The following is a 19,551-nucleotide window of genomic DNA, read 5'->3' as shown; positions in this document are numbered from 1 at the left end:
CCCCTAATGTCTGCTGGTCCCAGTTTGAATATCTAGTATTCCAGTAATGGGGAGGGTTGATGAGGGTAGTGCAGTTGATGTTGTGTATATGGACTTTGCAAAGGCATTTTATTAAGTACCACACAATAGGCATGTTAGAAAAATTGAAGTCCGTAGGATTAAAGAGGCAGTGGAGGTGAAATTGGCTACGGGTGAACGGTTGTTTTTCAGACTGGAGGGAAGTATGCAATGGTGTCCTCCAGAGGTTGGTATTTGGACCACTGCTCTTTGATATATATTAATGAACTGGACGTGGAAATAATTTCAAAATTTGCTGATACGAAACATGGAAATGTTGTAAAAGTGAGGAGGATAGTAACAGACATCAAGAGACTAAAGATGGACGAATGAAATGGGGGGTGGGGGGGGTGCACATAGCAGATGAAATTTAACTCAGAGAAGTGTGAAATGATTCATTTTGGTAGGAAGACTCAGGAGAGGCAATTTAATGTAAATGGTACAATTTTAAATGAGATGCAGGAACAGAGAGACTTTCAAGGTGGTAGGACAAGTTGAGAAGACTGTTAAAAAGATATGCAGGAACCTTAGCTTTATAAATAGAGGCATAGAGTAAAAGAGGAAGAACATTATCCCAAACCTTTATAAAACACTAGTTATACCCCAGCCGGAGTATTGTGTCCATTTCTGGGCACCATGCTTTAGGAAGAATGTCAAGGCCTTGGAGAGGATGCATAGGAGATTTAGTAGGATGATATCCGTGATGAAAGCCTTCAGTTATGTGGAGAGACTAAAGAAACTGAGGTTATTCTCCTTAGAGCAGAGAAGGTTAGGGGGAGATTTGATCGAGGTGTTTGAATTTTGATCAAAGTAAATAAGGAGAAACTTTCCACTGGCAGAAGGGTCAATAATCAGAGGACACGGATTTAAGGTAATTGCCAAAAGAACCAAAGGCGGTATGAGGAAAAAAAATACTCGGGGGAGTTATGATCTGGAATGCACTGCCTGAAAGTGTGGAAGAAGCAGATTTAATAATAACTTTGAAAATAAAATTGGATAAATTCTTGAAGGGGAAAAGTTGAAAGGTGGTGGGGAAAGAGTACAGAAGTGGGAGTAATTGAATAGTTCTTTCAAAGAGCCGGCACAGGCACAATGGGTCGAATGGCCTCCTTCTGTGCTACAACATTCTATAATTCTATGTATTGGTCTTATGAGGAATACAGTGTATCTGATAACTATAACTATTGCTGCACTAACAATGGAACACATTTCACTTTGTTACAGGCTCTCAGAATCCGATTTGAAAGTTCCAGAGGAACGAGCAACAAAGGTCGCAGCCAGGATTGAGAGAAAGCTGTTTTCTTTTTATGGGGACACAGATACTAAATACAAAAGCAAATACAGGAGCTTGATGTTTAACCTCAAAGATCCCAAAAATCAAGTATGTAAATAACAATTGCTGAAAAAAAATTCAAATAAAAGTTTGAAGTATGCTGATTTTTGACCACTTGTTTTGTGAGATTAATATAATAGAATCTAGTTTGTCAAGATTGACTAGGAGTTTGGATTGATGGCAATTACTTTTTTAATTATTATATTGCAAATGTCTTGAAGAGAGGGAATATGCTTTGTACTCAGTTTGTGCTGCAAGATTTCACTTGCTAAATTGTCAATGGGTAGGTCTGGTAGGTTTGTTAACTAAAACTGGTATTAATCTCATCATTTTCACAAGGTAATTATAGATGAGGGAGGTCAATCCTTCCTTGGATCGTCCAACCAGAAATACTCTAAATGCTCCCCATTGCAACATTGATTTGATTCTTAAATGATTACCCAGCTGAAAATCCATTCCCTTTGTATCCATCCCACCGTATCTGTAAATCCATTCCCTTTGTATCCATCCCACCGTATCTGTAAATCCATTCCCTTTGTCGATCACTCCGTCATCTAGAATAACTTTCCGATACCATTCCTAAATATGCATTTTACTAGTTTGACCTACTAATGCAATTTACTTTAATTTTTCCAGATTTTCTTTTTCCATACTATAAACTATCTTGTATACTGATATCAGATCACCTCTTGCATTTCTTCTTCCAAGGCTCAATCTTTCATCATAACATCTGATACCAGGGATCAGCCTTATGTTCTTGCCTCCATGTCTCCCTTGTGGCTCGATGACCAGACTTTCTTTCCATTGCTTCTTGCAGTGTCGGCTGTGGCTCAGTTGGTAGCACTCTCACCTCTGACTTGTTGTGGGTTCCAATCCCATTCCAAAGACTTGAGAGCAAAATCTAGGCTGACACTTCTATTGCAGTACTGATGGAGTGCTGCACTTTCGGAGGCGCTGTTTGTTTGTGAGACATTAAGCCGAGGCCCCATCTGCCCCCTCGAGTGGACGTAAAAGATCCCATGGCACTATTTTGAAGAAGATCAGGGGAGTTATTCCTGATGTTCTAGCCAATATTTATCCCTCAACCAACATCACTAAAATGGATTATCTCATTATTATCACATTGGCTGCTGCATTTCCTACATTACAACAGTATCTATACGTCAAAAGTACTTTATTGGCTGTAAAGTGCTTTAGCGGTCCCGATGTTGTGAAAGTCTTTTTTTTTCTTTGCTTCCCTATCCCGATCCTTTTTACAATCCCTTCAGAAGTAAAAAAATATGGTTTATTCCTTTTGAAAATTTTTTTGGTTACAATTCAGCTGGCAAGTGTCAGTTGAAAAGATAACAATTTTCTCTAAAGCGTGCAACTCTGTTTTCAGTCACTGAGTTTAATGTACATGGAATGGCTCAGGTACATAAGTATAGTTGTATGTGGTATGACCTTCCTTATTGATTTAATTCTTTCAGAAGTCAAGGGAGAACATTTTTTGTTTAATTGTGTCCAGGCTAGAATTTCCCTCATTGCAAGGCTCTTTTCTTTGCTAAAGATTATGAAAAGTTATACCGAAGCTTCTGGTCTCATACTGGTATCTGTGGGATGCATTGTACAATCAGCGGACCATAATTACTTGGTCGACTGTGCTTTGCTACAGGTCAGAGGTTGGGCATAAGTAAGCTCTGTAAAAGACTGTGTTCTCTGGGTGGTTGATTTTTAATGTTAGAAGAGAATGGCACCTAGACACTTCCAAAATGTGGCTTTGCGCCAGATAAATGTGTAGCTGATATAAACTCACTAATGTGAGAGAGCTTTCTGGGACAGGAAAGTGTCGCACTTGAGTTTTATGCATTTGTAATTTAGATTGAGACTGGATTTCTCAGTTATACTACCATTCCATTTTTGCATGAATCTTTACTTGATGCTGGTTTTCAGTGAGGTGAAAGAGCTAGTTTAACTGCACAGTAAGGAATGTTCTGTCTACAACTTCCAGAAGAATTAAAAAGACAAGTTTTTTTTTCCCAATGATGAAATAAATGTATTCGTTTTCAAGTTCTTGCCTATTGACTTTCATAACCTTTAATGCAGTCCAAGATTCTGAAATTTAATTTTGCCAGTGAATACCGAAGAATATTTAAATTGTACAGATATTGCAGTGATGCCCACATGATTGATTTTGCCCTTAATTCTATTTGTTTTCTTCCCTGCTTTTTAACTAATACTTAAAGCCTTAAAGTTAGATTTCAGTATCCTTGGTATTCTCTGTGGTTGTCTAATTAGCAGAAGTATTTTAATGGAGTCATCCTGATAATTCCAATATTTCCATTATTTAATGGTTATTAATCAAATATTATTAAAAACACATGTCTGAATCCTGATTGTCAGTAAGTAAAAGGCATGTAAGCAACCATAAGTAAAGTCATTAGTCTGCTTCAAGCTGTGTTTGATTATGAGGCTGTAATAATGTGCCAGTAATTTATCTGAGTGCCTTTCAAATTGCAGTAGGAAGAGGTGATGCAAAGTCTGTTCAATTATGCAATCTGTTTATAAAATTATAATTAACACATATTAGCGAGGGACAAGATGCTCGGTTAAGTGCAAATAATCTGATTATGTAATGCTTATATTTAAAGTACATCAGGAACTCAATATTGGAACTTTCCTGGATGCAAATTCCTCATACCTATGAAAATCTGAAAGACCTTGAACAAGCTTGCCCCACCCATTCTCCTCCAGAGTGTGAGTGTCAAGGTGAACAATCTTTCCACATAAAACAAGCCCTGATAATTCAGGAATCAGTGTCATAGCCCACCTCTGGACTTCCTCCAATAATTCGACATCATTCCTGTAATATTGGCCCTGAATTTCTTGGATCACACTGACACTGAAATTTACGTCAGTTTCTGCGCTGATCTTACCGATGGGAACTTGCGCTGAAATTTCCAGCTGAGCTCATTTGCTTCCACTGTAACATAAAGGCAGTGTAAAACAAGGGCAAATGTAGTGCCACCAATAGCTGGGCCTCAGTCTCAACCTCTTTCCTCTGCTGCTCCTCTCTCTTTTGTTGTTATGCAGTATGGGGGTATGCCCAGTGGGAAAGCCATTCCGGCTGCTTAGTCCTTCTGAATGCGGGGCGGGGAGGGGGTTTGGGGGCGGGGGAGGCGGGTGGTGGTGTGGTAGTTTGCAGTCCAAAAAAGTTCAGGTGCATTGAGACTGAAAGCACTTTGATTACATATAAATGCAGGGCTCAGTAAGAAAAATGAACACAAGGAAATTGCTATCAAACTCCAGAAATCTCAGTTACACCAATATTAGGTGACTGAGCCAAGCTGCGGCTTGATATTTGAGCATAAAGGTACGCTCGCGCATTATTTGTATAGATCCAGGAAACTCGTGTTAGCTGGTCTTTTGCATGGAGTTATGTAAATGAGAACATAAATAGGAGCAGGAGTAGGCCATTTGGCTCCTCGAGCCTGCTCCGCCATTCAATAAGATAATGGCTGATCTGATCTGATCCTGGCCTCAACTCCACTTCCCTGCCTGCTTCTCATAACCCTTGACTTCCTTATCATTCAAAAATCTGTCTATCTCCACCTTAAATATATTCAATGGCCCAACCTCCCCAGCTCCCTGCACCAGAGAATTCCAAAGATTTATGACCCTCTGAGAGAAGAAATTCCTCCTCATATCTGTCTTAAATGGGCAACCCCTTATTCTGAAACTATGCACCCAAGTTCTAGATTCCCTCATGAGGGGAAACATCCTCTCTGCATCTACACTGTCAAGCCCCCTCAGAATCTTATATGTTTCAATAAGGTCACCTCTCATTCCTCTAAATTCCAATGAGTATAGGCCCAACCTGCTCAACCTTTCTTCATATGACAACCCCTTCATCTCAGGAATCAACCTCGTGAACCTTCTCTGAACAGCCTCCTTCCTCAAATAAGGAGACCAAAACTGTACGCAGTACTCCAGGTGTGGTCTTACCAACGCTCCGTACAGTTGTAGCAGGACTTCCTCCTTGCAATAAAGGCCAACATTCCATTTGTCTTCCTGATTACTTGCTGTACCTGCTGCTAACTTTTTGTGTTTCATGTACAAGAACCCCCCCCAGATCCCTCTGCACTGCAGCATTTTGTAATCTCTCCCCATTTCAATAGTAATTTGCTTTTTTATTTTTCCTACCAAAAAGGATAACCTCACATTTTCCCACATAATACTCCATCTGCCACTTTCCTTGGGGGACAGGGAGTGGTGCAATGCCACCCTTATGATATAGTTACACAAAAACATTCCAGAAAGTTCTGGGCCCCAGAGAACAAAACTGAACATAGCCCTCCAGATGTGGCATCATCGGGGCCAGATACAACTTCAACTTCCTTAGACTTTACATCCCAACAATTCCATTTGCTTTTTTCAGTTCAGAGTTCTCTGGCTTGTTGTTACATCAAGCATGTTGTAATGCACTTTCTTGCTTCCTCTGCCTAACCTCACAAATTTCTACTTAGCTATGTAGAACTCCCAGTGCCTTTTTTATGCCTATTAACCAAGTCTGTCCATTTCGCTTCAGGTTATCACACGTTATATCTTTGATGGAGCCATACTTGCCTTCATCTTGCTAAACCTTTCTACTTTGCTTTCCCATTCCCAATTCAGTCATACAGTCTCCCTTTTCAGTGGTCAAAATAATTACAAAATAATGATTTAATTATTCCAACTCTTTCCAGCCCTCAGATACCACTTTTCTATTGTCATCAGCAAACACTTGAGTGTCACTGAATCCTTTTCTTGGGCCTGATCTATTTGAAGAATACTTTGTTATTGTCCTTTATATTTTCTGCTATATTTCTCCTGTTTCCTCTTTGCATTGCTCATCAGTTTCTCTGCTTGGTTTTATAATTCTTCCAAACCTGTTCCACATTTACTTAAACTTCAGAATGCCATGTACTTTGTTCTCCCGAATGCCTTTTACAAAATCATCTCTCTGGTCTTTCAGCCTCCCCAATTGATTCCAACCCCCAACCTCTACTGAAATTTATGTACTTAAAATGTTGTGTTGTGAAATGCCCTGGAATGCCCCAGGTATTAAAATTGATGTCAGGAAATTGTGCTTGCCGTATTTGAATGGCCTTCTGGGTAGAATAATGGTAGTCAAAATTATTTAGTAACATTGCCGCGATGGAGGGACTGTGTGGTCTTTCTGAATGGATGAACTACAGTGGGCCAAACAACATTACTCATCCATGTTCATCTTGTGAGCAGAGTAGTTCCTACACTCCAAAAGCAATTCATAGTATGAGACTTTGTGATGAGATGCTGTATCAGTGCTAGTTTTTAGAAATATTTTCTCTCTCCATTCTTATTTTTATAAATGACACCAGACAATCTATGACAGAGTAAGAGTATAATAATATAATTCACATCAACAAATATAAAATGATATAGTGTAAACATATATGCAGTAATGTTGGAAACTCGCTGTCTCCAGTGCCGATTTTACTCCTTAGAGGAAGGCTACAGTCTCTGGTAGGACATCTGAGGGGAGAGTTAAAGATGGCCACAAGGGAGCTCTGCTTGCACCATTCAAATGTGTCTTCTGGCATGGTTAAACTTTTGTTTATAACCAAGGCGGATAGATTTAATGCAGAGAGCTAACTTTTCAAGGAGAAAATAAGAACATATTAAAATAATTCATAAATTAATAAAATGTAATTTGGATTACTTAAAAGCAATTTTCCATAGCTCTCCAAATGACTAATGTATCCAGTTGGTGACTGGGCTGTGCAGAACTGGAGGTCGATGTTTGATCCCCATCCGGGCTGCAATAATTGATCTTTGGTGTTTGAGTCACTTAAATTTGGTCTCGGCAGCTCTGGATTCGGGAGGGGAAAATCAGCCAGCCTTCCTGCTCCTACCAAGTGACTGTTGCCAGGAGTGTATTCTTATGGCAGGTTTGAGCTTGGCTGTGATGCTCCCTCTGGTTGAGTCACCTGTCACCACTCACTGTGAAGGATGGGTTGCCCATTTATTTTTAGATTTCACTTTGCTTTGTAGCACTTGCGACAGTTGTGACTTACAAAGCATTCTGATGTCAGCACTAGTTTTCAAACACCGCTGAGAATATTGATGAAATTCACTGCACCAGCCTAAAATTGCAGGGGGGGCATTTGAATATTCTTGCATAACTGATATAGTTTTGAGTGTGCACACTATAAATTATTAAATTAAAATTAGGAAAATAGGATATACGACACAGAAACAGGTCATTCAGCCCAACCAGTCCATGCGACGTTTATGCTCCACTTGAGCCTCCTCCTGTCTTTCCTAATCTAAATCTATCAGCATAACTCTTTATTCCCTTCTCCCTCATATGCTTGTCGAGCCTCCCCTTAAATGCATCTATACTATTTGCTTCAACCACTCCCTGTGGTAGCAAGTTCCACATTCTCACCACTCTTTGGATAAAGAATTTTCTTCTGAATTCCCCACTGGATTTCTTGGTGACTATCTTACATTGATGGCCTTTATGCTCATCCCCACAAGCGGAAACATTCTTTCTCTATCCACTCTATCAAAACCTTTTATAATTTTAAGTACCTCTATTAGGTCACCCCCTCAGCCTTTTTTTCAAGAGAAGAGAGACACAGCCTGTTCATTCTTTCCTGCTGTGTATATCCTCACATTTTTGATATCATCCCTTGTAAATCTTCTCTGCACCCTCTTCAGTGCCTCTATATCCTTTTTATAATATGAAAAGACCAGAACTGTACGCAGTACTCTGTGGGGTCTAACCAAGGTTCGATACAGGTGCAGCATAACTTCCCTACATTTCAATTCTATACCTCGAGAAATAAACCCTAATGCTTGGTTTGCTTTTTTTATGGCCTTGCTAACCTGTGACACAACTTTTAGTGATTTGAACATAGGAACAGGAGAAATCCATTCCGCCCTTTGAGCCTCTTCCACCACTTAATTAGATCATGGCTGATCTGTACCTCAACGCCTATCTGTCCTCCTTCGTAAATTAAGATATTACTAAGATGAATCAATAATACAATTTCATCACTTAATTATTGATATGGTTTAGTACACTTTTGTTTACTGTATAGAAATGAAAACGGAGTTTTAGTAAATATAAATTAGAATTTTCATTTGAAAAAATCTTTGAATCATTTCAGGTGTTGTTTAAACGAGTGTTAAAAGGTGACATCGTACCTGATCATTTGATTCGTATGAGTCCAGAGGAGTTGGCATCCAAGGAATTAGCAGCATGGAGACAAAGAGAGAATAGACATGTAAGATTAGTTTTGGTTATTATTTATTTTTATGCATCTCTACAATTAATCACCACCTTGGCACATTATGATCTATTTGCTGATTTAATGGTGGTGCTAACCTGTTATATTCCCTTTTTAGAAATAATTTTCCGTTCATTGCTGTGCTGGACATTCCACTTTGTCCATTCACACAATAAATGAAGGGGCATCTGTTAGTAAAAAGCAGAAAGGAAAATAGATGTGGAAGATTAATAACTCTCCAATGACCGTGTCCACCTACTGTGAAGCTGTTATTTATTGTCCTGTTAGCTCTAAAATGCATTTAATTATAGTTTTATTTGAATATTATGCACATTTTTCGATATTCTACCTTCAATTGAAAAATGACGCATTGGACAGGCTTCTGGACTTGCAGATCATAGCACCAATGGTAATTCATTTTAATAGATTAATGTCGGCATCGCAGTCGGAAAACCTGCGCCATTCTGTGAAAAGAGCATGTTGGTTAGGCTTAATGTCTTTTCCTGTTCCATGAGATCTAATGAGATGTGGTAGAATTAGAATTTTGATAAAATGTTCATTTATTGCAATGAAAATCATTTTGACAAAGTTCAGATTGGCAAATTATGTATTCATAAGCTTTCCTGTGCATTTTCACTACAGTGTAGCTGAATTATGCTTATTTTGTCCACAGACGATTGAAATGATAGAAAAGGAACAAAGGGAGGTTGAAAGACGACCAATTACAAAAATAACCCACAAAGGAGAAATTGAAATTGAGAGTGAGACACCAATGGAAGAACCCGAGGTGGTAGTTTCAGAGGTAAATGTTAACTCAATAAGGTCTTGAATAGAATAGTTTGAGAAATTTCTCTATTTTCGCTGAAATCAGATTTAGTAAGTGCCTTTCAGTGTTAATGGATTATTTTCATGTCGCCATTGTGTTACCGACTATATTTGTGTTGTTAAAAGGCCTTATGACATAGACTAATTCCAGAGTTTATAGCAGTAATACATGAAGCTAAACAAACATGCCAGCCAGAAACAGATAAATGGATTTTATGAATTAACACTCCCTGCCTAGAGCTTTTGCGCAGAGAGCTCTTATTGGTAATTTGGCCATGGACGTCATCATGTCCTATTGTCTATCCATTAAAATGAATGCACAGAAAGCTGTGCGAAGTACGTTCGCCTCTACTTCTGAATTACCTGTGTGTGCTCCCATCACACAAAGCTTAAGTTGTGTGTGCCAGTTCATAAAATCTCTTGGTTCATTAATCAGGTCTTCATGATTTTTCAATTAAAGGTTGAACCTCCCTTATCCAGAACTCCCTTATCCGGAACCACCCCTCGTCCAGAACCATTCCCGGCCACCGGGTGGCACATGCGCAGAACTCCGACATGAACAAATTGAAGTCCTTCCTCGCTGCCGACTCCCGCAATCGCTGGCCTGACCACACGATCCACCGCAACCCCCCCCCCTCGCATGATCTCTCTGCCGCACTCCCAGCCCCAAGCCAGCCAGCCAGCCCTGATATCCCCTTGCTCAGTACCTGTACCATCCAATTTAACGTGACCACCCCTCGTCCGGAAAAATCCCTTATCCAGAACAGGCCAGGTCCCGAAGGTTCAGGATAAGAGATTTTTTCTTTGTGCTCAATTTTTATCAAGAACTTTGTGAACTTTTTACCAACTGACGAGTGAGTTGCATATTAGTTGAATTGGTCAAACATCTAATTTGTTATTACGCAATTTTTCATATATTAAATTGTTGAGCAGAAAAGAATATACACCTGTTCTGTAATAATACTGGTGAAATTTAAAAAGATGTAAAGTAAAGGTGTTTTTTATCCCTTGGAACCTCAGCTTTTATTCCATAATTTTCTTGATGGTGATGCATCAAACCAATCCAGTTAACAAGTTTGAAGAAACTGGATTAATTTTCAAAACTAATAAGCAGAGCAGAATTTCTTTTACACATTTAATTACATGGTGGCCATCGTCTCTTCAGAATATTGTTTGTTTTAAATGAGGGGGAAATGTTTTTTATACCAGTTTCTGGCTTCTAAGTTACATGAAAGCTTTAACATTCACCTCGGTCATTGAAACGGGCAGGATGAGCCTTGGTTTAAAATCTCATCCGAAGGAGAACATGGTTGACAATGTAGCACTCCCTCAGTAGTGCATTGGTGAGTCAGCCTAGATTAAAAGACTCTGTAAATATAGGATGGTCAGTTGTATTAGCATCCAAAATTAAAAAGAGAATCCCTAGCTTTGGTAGAAAAATGAAATGAATTCAAAGCTGACTAGTAACTCATGTTGTATGTGATTTCTTAAAATTGCATCACTATTGTTCACTACCGATATTCACCGTTGAAAGCATGAAGCAAGTGGTTTGATTTTTGTGTATTACAAAATGATGGAGAATTTTACCAGGTGTTTTGTGAGGAAAAAAGGTGACAAGTTAATTTCATAACTAGATTCTATTACATTGGTAAAGGCAAAACAAATTCCTTTTGACTGCTGTTTTGTTCACTGGAACCAGTCTTGCACCTATTAGACAATAAATGAGGAGCACTTCTTGCACATCATACAACTTAGCCTTTTGAATGTTTTTGAAAAGCAACTAGCTATCAAATCACATGACTTTCTTGTATTTATCAAGCCATTTAAAAAAAAGTGTATTTTCATTCTGAATTTAACCAAAGTATAAATTCGGATAAACTAGACATGTTGTTGAAGCTCCACTGAAGTGCTCAAAGAACTAAAATAAGAACCATCTTATCAGCTAAAGTGAAATGTTTGCTTTGTGAACTATATTAGGAAGCTGAACCAAAAGCTGTGGAACCAAAGCCTATTATAGAGAAATGGGAAGAGATTGAAGAAGAAACCTCAACAGATGCTATAGACGATACTACGTGTCAGCACAAAAACCACCTATTTGACTTGAATTGCAAAATTTGCACAGGTAATACTGCAATATATTCCTGACTAGGTTAGCTCCATATTACAAGGGAAGCTCGGCAAGCAAGCATTAAGTCCTAATTTAGTGAAGCTCACTGTGAAATAGAATACAGGAAGTTTTAGGAACCAGCAAAGGCCATTAGGCCCAATAAACCCATCCTTTTTTCATAGATGAACCCCATCGATCCATATTCTCTCACAGAAATATAACAACACGGAAACAAACCATTTGGACAACCAGTCCATGTGGCATTTACCTGCCACGCCAGCAGATAATTTGAATTACATATCACTTAATCTGTCTCTCTCTAGATAAAATGAAGGACATGAATTGAGATATCATAAGCGAACATCTCCAAGTTTGCAAATTATACTAATCTGGCAAACTGTATCATCCACCCCTAGTAGAATCCACCAAATTGCCATCCCACTGAAAATAACTAACCCTCCCCCCAACCCCTCCATCCAATGTTATTTGAATCCTTTGCAACAGTGAATAATTTGCCTGGATCATTTTTATAAATTCTCTTCATAAATTTTGAAATTCCAATCTCCCAACAAGCCCAACTTCCTTAAGCATTCCTCAAAACTTGAGTTCTTTATACCCAGAATTATCATTGCAGCAATAATGTCCTTATGATTTATGTGATCAGAACGGCATACCTTATTCTAGATAGATTCTGACTAATTCCGCCTGCAACAACAGTCTAAACTCTCCTAATTTGTGCTGTTGTTCTGCTGGTGCAACCCAGTACCATATTTCCTTTTTTAAATTGCAGCCAAGGTTGGTGTTCACAGCGACATGGATTCATCCATTATAATCCCTAGATTTCTTTCCTTGTCCGCATATAGCACCACTATTCCATACAACAAAGATATATTTTGGTTACTTGCTCCAGTACTAATTATTTTGCATTGAACTGCATTTGCCACCTACTTATCCAGTTACCTAAAAAAATTACAAATCTTTTGAATCTGGTTGCACTGATCCTCGTTATTTTCCCAGCCTATTTATTATATTGGTATAATTTGCAAATTCAGTCATGTTTCCATATGATATCTCACTTCATGTCCTTCATTATAACATTAAAATTAATAAAGATTTCATGTCCAGTCCCTGGGGTGGTTGACTTGTAACTTATTCCACCCTGAGAAATTTCAGTTGATGGCTACTGTCTGTTTTCTAACCTTAAACCAATTTTTATATTAATAGAAAACATGTGATGTTTTTGGTGAAATAGATTAGAAAGGATAGGAAAATTAAAAAGGAAAGGAAGACTTGCATTTATATAGCGCCTTTCACGACCACCAAACGTCTCAAAGTGCTTTACAATAAATGAAGTTCTTTTGGAGTGTGGTCACTGTTGTAATGTGGAAACACGGCAGTCAATTTGCGCACAGCAAGCTCCCACAAACAGCAATTTGATAATGACTAGATTATCTGTTTTTGTTATGTTGATTGAGGGATAAATATTGGCCAGGGCACCGGGGATATCTCCCCTGCTCTTCTTTGAAATAGTGCCATGGGATCTTTTACGTCCACCTGAGAGAGCAGACGGGGCCTCGGTTTAACGTCTCAGCCGAAAGATGGCACCTCTGACAGTGGAGTGCTCCTTCAGCAACATGCTCTGAAACCTGCTGTTATTTTGGCTGCTTTGAACAGTTCATGCTATAATATGCACTGTTTGCAACAGGAGAGGTGAGAAAATGGGGGGCTGGGGGAGACGGTGGTGGGGAGAGGTTCAGAATCATAGCATTTACAGCACATAAAGAAGCCATTAGTCCCATTGTGCATATGTGGCAATGTGTTTCATGACACAAGGAACTTGATTGTTGTGGCATTACACAAGTCTCTGTTTACAGTCTGATATTGCATTTTGTACCAAGCAATAACACTCAATAAAATGAACAATCACTGACTGAGCCACTTGGTTCCTGTTGAAGGTGCTTCAGAATGATTGGAAACTAATATTGTAGGCAGCATCAATGCAGAAGTATAATTCCAGTATAGTTTAATCTGCTTATAGTGAACTTATTTTTGCACACCTGATTTATCTGATATGTCAGATGGTTGTTATAACTGGACAAATCGGGTCTGACAGATTGTAGATGTGACCCATGGTATGCTGTTTTCTGCAGTAGATATAATACACTAGGCTTTAAGAATTGATCTGGTTCGGATGGAGGCGTTGGTGGTGGGGGAAGGATGGGGATCCTCAGTTCATGGAGGCCTAAAGAAACTCGGTTGTATATGAGCTACCAAATTTGTTAACATGCGGAACATTTGTTGATTTGTACAGATGAACCTTGCTAATGTCTTTTTAGTTTGGGTAGATACAGTTTGTATGGTTTATCTGAACCAAATCCACTGTAAATGCATGACACTGTTAGATATTGTATAATATTTGATTCCGCTTTTTTCCTCATGTCATTTTTAGATTTAACTCACAAGAAGGTGACATGAAAAATTTATAATAAGGGTTTTTTGAATAGATGAATTGTTTTACATTGGAAAGTATGTCAAGTAATTTTCTGCTAAGGCGCCTAAAAGTTGTATATTTTGTCAGGAGCTTAAGCTTAGTTGTCAGGTGAGAAGAGGTGTGCAGCATTCTAAACTCGTCCGAGAAATAAGTCCGCTGTGCAATATTAACAGTTCATTTGAACAGAAGCTACATTTAGCTCACCACTGAAGAAGCCAATGAAAGTTGATTGTGAGTTGAATGTTTTATTAGTTTTCTGACTTCCAACTCATTTCAGCCCTGTCAAATAACGGCAAAATTTTCAGAGTCTACAAACTATCAATAGTGATGCTAGGTGCTGAAATATTTTTAAACGGCTTGGTGCTTTATATGTATGTGACCGAGCATATTCCTTGATTTTGTGATTAGTTAAAAAAAAAAATACGTGAATTGCGATGGGATTCCTTGTAATATGATTTCATTTTCAGGTCGAATGGCTCCACCCATTGAGGAACTCCCTCTGCCAAAAGTGAAAGTGGCTACAAGTGTGATGAGACGCCAATCAGATGTTGACGCGGAATCAGCCTTTTTGGCGGATGCTCTTTCCTCTGCTTCCAGCATTTTGTCGTTTGATGCAACAGTGGAAGAGAGAGCAGAATCACCACAGCTATCAACCTCCTCTGTGACAAGGTAGGGCTAATTTATTTGAGATTTCACTGTAGTATTCTCAATTTGTGCATAGACAAGAGTATTTCTGTAATTCAGTGCTCATTAATATTTTTTTGCACGCGTACTATTAAGACTTGCATTTATATAGCGCCTTTCACTGCCACCGGATGTCTCAAAGCGCTTTACAGCCAATGAAGTACTTTTGGAGTGTCGTCACTGTTGTAATGTTAAAATTAACAATCAATTACTAACTCAAAGGTGAAATCAAAAAAATAAAGAAAGTTGTTTTTTATTTGGTTCTTCCTTCAGCACTATGGAAAATTAGTCTTAATGTTGTTACATTGTCCACCATCTAAGTAATTGAAATCGTCATGAAGTATTTTGTCATTGGCCGTAATTTTAATCAGGTAATGAGTTGGGAGCGAAGGCTAGGAAGCGGTCGGGAAACCCGGGAGAGCAAGTTTCCAGCACTTGCATTTCAAAGGTCTGTTTCCCACCCGCAGCCAGCCAGCTGGAGAGGTGGGGGCGGGTGAGGGAGAGGAGGTGGAAGCATTGATTAGGGTTGGGGGGGAGGGTGGGGGGAAGGAAGGGAAGCAACGTTTGGGGCCAGGGAAGGAGGGTGAGAGAAGCAACAATCAGAAACGGAGCAACGGAGGCGTGGGGGAAAGCTGAAGCACCAGGGCCGGCCTGGGGATCATTGGAGGGGGGGAGGGGGCTGGTTCATTGGGGCCGGCCTGAGGATCATTGATTTGGGAGGGCGGGGGGGGAGGCATTGGGGCCGGCCTGACGACACCTGCAAAACCCACCAAGCCACAGTTAAATTTGAAAGGCTGGTTAAATCTGAGGTAGGCCAGCCTCATTATAATATTTAAATGGACAACCTGATACCCTTACCCCCATGCCTAACAAAAATGTATCCATTTTGGTCTTGGAAAATTTCAATTAACCCAGCACCCACAGCCTTTTGGGTGTATCCAGATTTTCACTGTCCTTTTCGTGGGAAAGCATTTTCATTCTATGATAGCAAAAAATAGAGCCATGTGGAAAAGTGCTTCCTGATTTCACTCCTAAATGGCTTAACTCTAAGTGATGTCCCCTTTTTTCGATTCCCCCATCAAAGGAAACAGTTTCTTTTTATATTTACCTTATTGGATCCCTGTGTCATTTTAAGCACCATGATTTGATCACCTCTCAACCTGCTAAACATAAGAATTAGGAGCAGGAGTAGGCCAGGTGGCCCCTTAAGCCTAAACTCGAAGGGATACAAAGTTTATGCAACCCATCTTCATAATTTAACACTTGAAGAGAAAAAAAGGTACAGGACTATTGGGAGAGAGCAAGGGAGTGGGAATAATTGGATAGCTCCACCAAAGAGCCAGCACAGGCACGATGGGCTGAATAGCCTCCTGCGCTGTATCATTCTGATGATTCTGAGCTGTTCCCCTCCAAGGCCAATATATCTTTCATGAGGTTCGGTGTCTAAAACTGAACACAGTACACTGGATAGAATCTGATTAAGGTACTGTAAGTTGAAGCATTGCTTCTTCACTCCCTTGAGATAAAGACTCACATTCCATTAGATGGGAATTTTGCACACAGTGTCATTACCACTTAGAGCTACTAATAGGCAAGACTTTTTTGCAGATTGGATGAATACTAGGCCATTTAGGAATGAATTCAGGAAGTACTTTTTCACAAAGTGTACTGGAAATCTGTAATCACTCCCTCAAAAGACTTTGGGCCCGAAATTCATCGACATACCACACGCTACTGCCTGCTTACCGCCCAAATATGCAATTTTGGTGAAAAAACACCTAAATAATGCCTGGTGGAAAGTTAATCAGTGACATACTGTGGGGCGGTATGCACACCGCCTGCCCATGCAGACCGCCGACATATTGCCCAAAAGTGCAAAATTCATGACATACCGCTGACATCCCAGCGGAAATTCATACCGTCCTGGAGAAGGTGCTTTTAAGTGAATCTTAAGTGGCCGGTCTGTACCTCCACTCCCCCCTCCCCCCCCCCCCCCCCCGCCCTCCCAAGTCTCTCCCGATGCCCCCCCCCCCCCCCCCCGTGATCTCCAATCTTTCTTTTCCCCCCTCTCTCTTTCTGTACCTGATTTGACATTGAATTCACCCCTTTAATTCACCCTCCTTCTCAGTGCTTCTCCTGTTTATTTCCCAATCCTTAAAGGCTCAATTTTCCCCAGTTATCTGCGCCGTTTTTTGGCCTGGCCGCTTTTATTGGCGTAAATTAAATCTCCCAGTTTCCCCAAAGTTTCTGCGCCAGCGAAACTCAGTTAGATATGATTTTTTTTAATGTTAGTTTTTTTTGCGTCATAGGGGCAATGAATTCTAATGCAATTCTTTAATTTTTGATTTTCTTTCAAAGTGCCACGCCACCACCCGCACGTCTCCTCACCGGTCTTGAGTGTCGGCGTGTCGGCCAGCAGAATCGGTCCCTTGCCCAGACACAGAGACTTGGGGCTCGGCTTCAAAAGAAGTCTGGGGGGAGTGGGTGGAAGTCGAACTGAAGGAATGAGAACCCTTTAGCCATAGAGCAGCTTCAAAAGAAGTCTGGGGGTGGGGTGGAAGCCGAACTGAAGGGATGAGAAGCCGAGCCCCTGTGTCCGGGCGAGGGAGCGATTCTGCTGGCCGAACCTCAAGCCCGGTGAGGAGACGCTCGGTCAGTGATGGGGTGGTACTTTGAAAAAAAATCTAAAATTAAACAATTGCATTCGAATTCATTGTCTTCATTGAATGCCTAGCTTCCCGTTCTAATCAAGCCTATTGCGCATGCGCAGACCAGGGTGTGGTTCGAACTAGGGTGTCGACCGTGGCAAGAGAGAGAGGAAAGAAGGTTTGAGTGCTTTGGCCTGCTGTTTTGAGTTGCTTGCAAAGCTACAATTATGGGGGTAATATTGACAGTACCATACCTCTTGCAAGCTTTCTGCATGATGGTGCTGCGGAGGAGAAGATTGAGCCTAAGAATATAAGAAATGGAAGCAAGAGTAGGCTATTAGGTCCCTCGAGCCTGCTCCGCCATTTAATAAGATCATGGCTGATCTGATCATGGAATCGGCTCCACTTCCCTGCCCACTCCCCAAAACCCTTTACTCCCTTATCGCTCAAAAATCTGTCTCTGCCTTAAATATATTCAATGACCCAGCCTCCACAGCTCTCTGCGGCAGAGAATTACATAGATTTACAACTGGCAGAGAGAAGAAATTCCTCCTCATCTCAGTTTTAAATGGGCAGCGCCTTATTCTGAGACTATGTTCCCTAGTTTTAGTTTCCCCTTTGAGTGGAAATATCTTCCCGCATCCACCTTGTCGAGCCCCCTCATTTTCTTATGTTTCGATAAGATCACCTCTCATTCTTCTGAACTCCAATGAGTTGGGCCCAACCTTCTCAACCTATCTTCATAAGTCAACCCCCTCATCTCCGGAATCAACCTAGTGAACCTTCTCTGAACAGCCTCCAATGCAAGTATATCCTTCCTTAAATTCGGAGTTCAAAACTGTAAAGTCCTGTCCCTTCAGTACAGATTCACACGAGGCATGTAGTGAAGTCAAGGTCACTCTGGACCTGCACCTTTATTTCACAGCTCTGGAATGCTGCACTTGCTGAGACCTGCCCTTATATACCTGTCTCTTGCAAGTGCACCCCTGGTGGTAAGGTATGCTGGTGGCTACAGGTCATATCTTATTACTGTCATGTATAGCATGTTAGGATACAGTTATATATAATAATGTAAGATACATGACATCAACTGTATGCAGTACTCCAGGCGTGGCCTCACCAATACCCTGTATAGTTGTAACAGGACTTCTCTGCTTTTATACTACATCCCCCTTGCAATAAAGGCCAACATTCCATTTGCCTTCCTGATTACTTGCATACTAACTTTTTGTTTCATGCACAAGGACCCCCAGGTCCCTCTGTACTGCAGCATTTTGTAACTTTTCTCCATTTAAATTATAATTTGCTTTTCTATTTTTACTGCCAAAGTGGATAACCTCACACATTCCACACATTATACTCCATCTGCCAAATTTTTTCCCACTCACTTAGCCTTTCTATATCCTTTTGCAGATTTTTTGTGTCCTCCTCACAATTTGCTTTCCCATCTTTGTATCATCAGCACACTTGACTACATTACACTCGGTCCCTTCATCCAAGTCATTAATATAGATTGTAAATAGTTAGGCCCCAGCACACTCCATGCGGCACCCCACTAGTTACTTTGCCAACCTGAAAATTACTCATTTATTTTGATTCTCTGTTTTCTGTTAGTTAACCAATCCTCTCTCCATGCTAATATATTATCACCAACCCCGTGAACTTTTATCTTGTGCAGTAAACTTTTATGTGGCACCTTAACGAATGCCTTCTGGAAGTCCAAATACACCACATCCACTGGTTCCTCTTTATCCACCTTGTTCATTACATCCTCAAAGAATTCCAGCAAATTTGTCAAACATCTTAAATCCATGCTGACTCTGCCTGACCGAATTATGCTTTTCCAAATGTTCTGCTACTGCTTCCTTAATAATGGACTCCAGTATTTTCCCAATCACAGATGTTAGGCTAATTGGTCTGTAGTTTCCTGCTTTCTGTCTGCCTCCTTTTTAAATAGAGGCGTTGCATTTGCGGTTTTCTTAGACATCATCGAATGAGGAACCTCAGAGCACGTAGGATGATGGGCAAGAGGCCTTACCCACATCGGGCATATCGAAACAGGTGTCCATACCTACACCTGAGTGATGCAGACTTTATGAGAAGGTTGGAAA

General features: G+C 40.3%; 1 protein-coding gene across 4 annotated transcripts in view; it reads left to right on the top strand.

Moving 5' to 3' along the window:
• The window catches only part of phf3 (PHD finger protein 3), a 142,399-nt gene that overhangs the window by 84,543 nt on the left and 38,305 nt on the right, over positions 1-19,551 (top strand). For all 4 annotated transcript variants that reach the window (XM_070884866.1, XM_070884865.1, XM_070884868.1 and 1 more), the window contains 5 exons: positions 1,282-1,438; positions 8,566-8,682; positions 9,359-9,487; positions 11,488-11,632; positions 14,576-14,777. In XM_070884866.1, the coding sequence (XP_070740967.1) occupies positions 1,282-1,438; positions 8,566-8,682; positions 9,359-9,487; positions 11,488-11,632; positions 14,576-14,777 (750 nt within the window). The remainder of the gene's footprint in view (positions 1-1,281; positions 1,439-8,565; positions 8,683-9,358; positions 9,488-11,487; positions 11,633-14,575; positions 14,778-19,551) is intronic.

This window comes from Pristiophorus japonicus, chromosome 7 (genome assembly GCF_044704955.1).
Source record: "Pristiophorus japonicus isolate sPriJap1 chromosome 7, sPriJap1.hap1, whole genome shotgun sequence".
Lineage (NCBI taxonomy): Eukaryota > Metazoa > Chordata > Chondrichthyes > Pristiophoridae > Pristiophorus > Pristiophorus japonicus.
The sequence above is the reverse complement of the archived record's forward strand: the minus strand, read 5'-3'. Positions and strand labels throughout refer to the sequence as shown.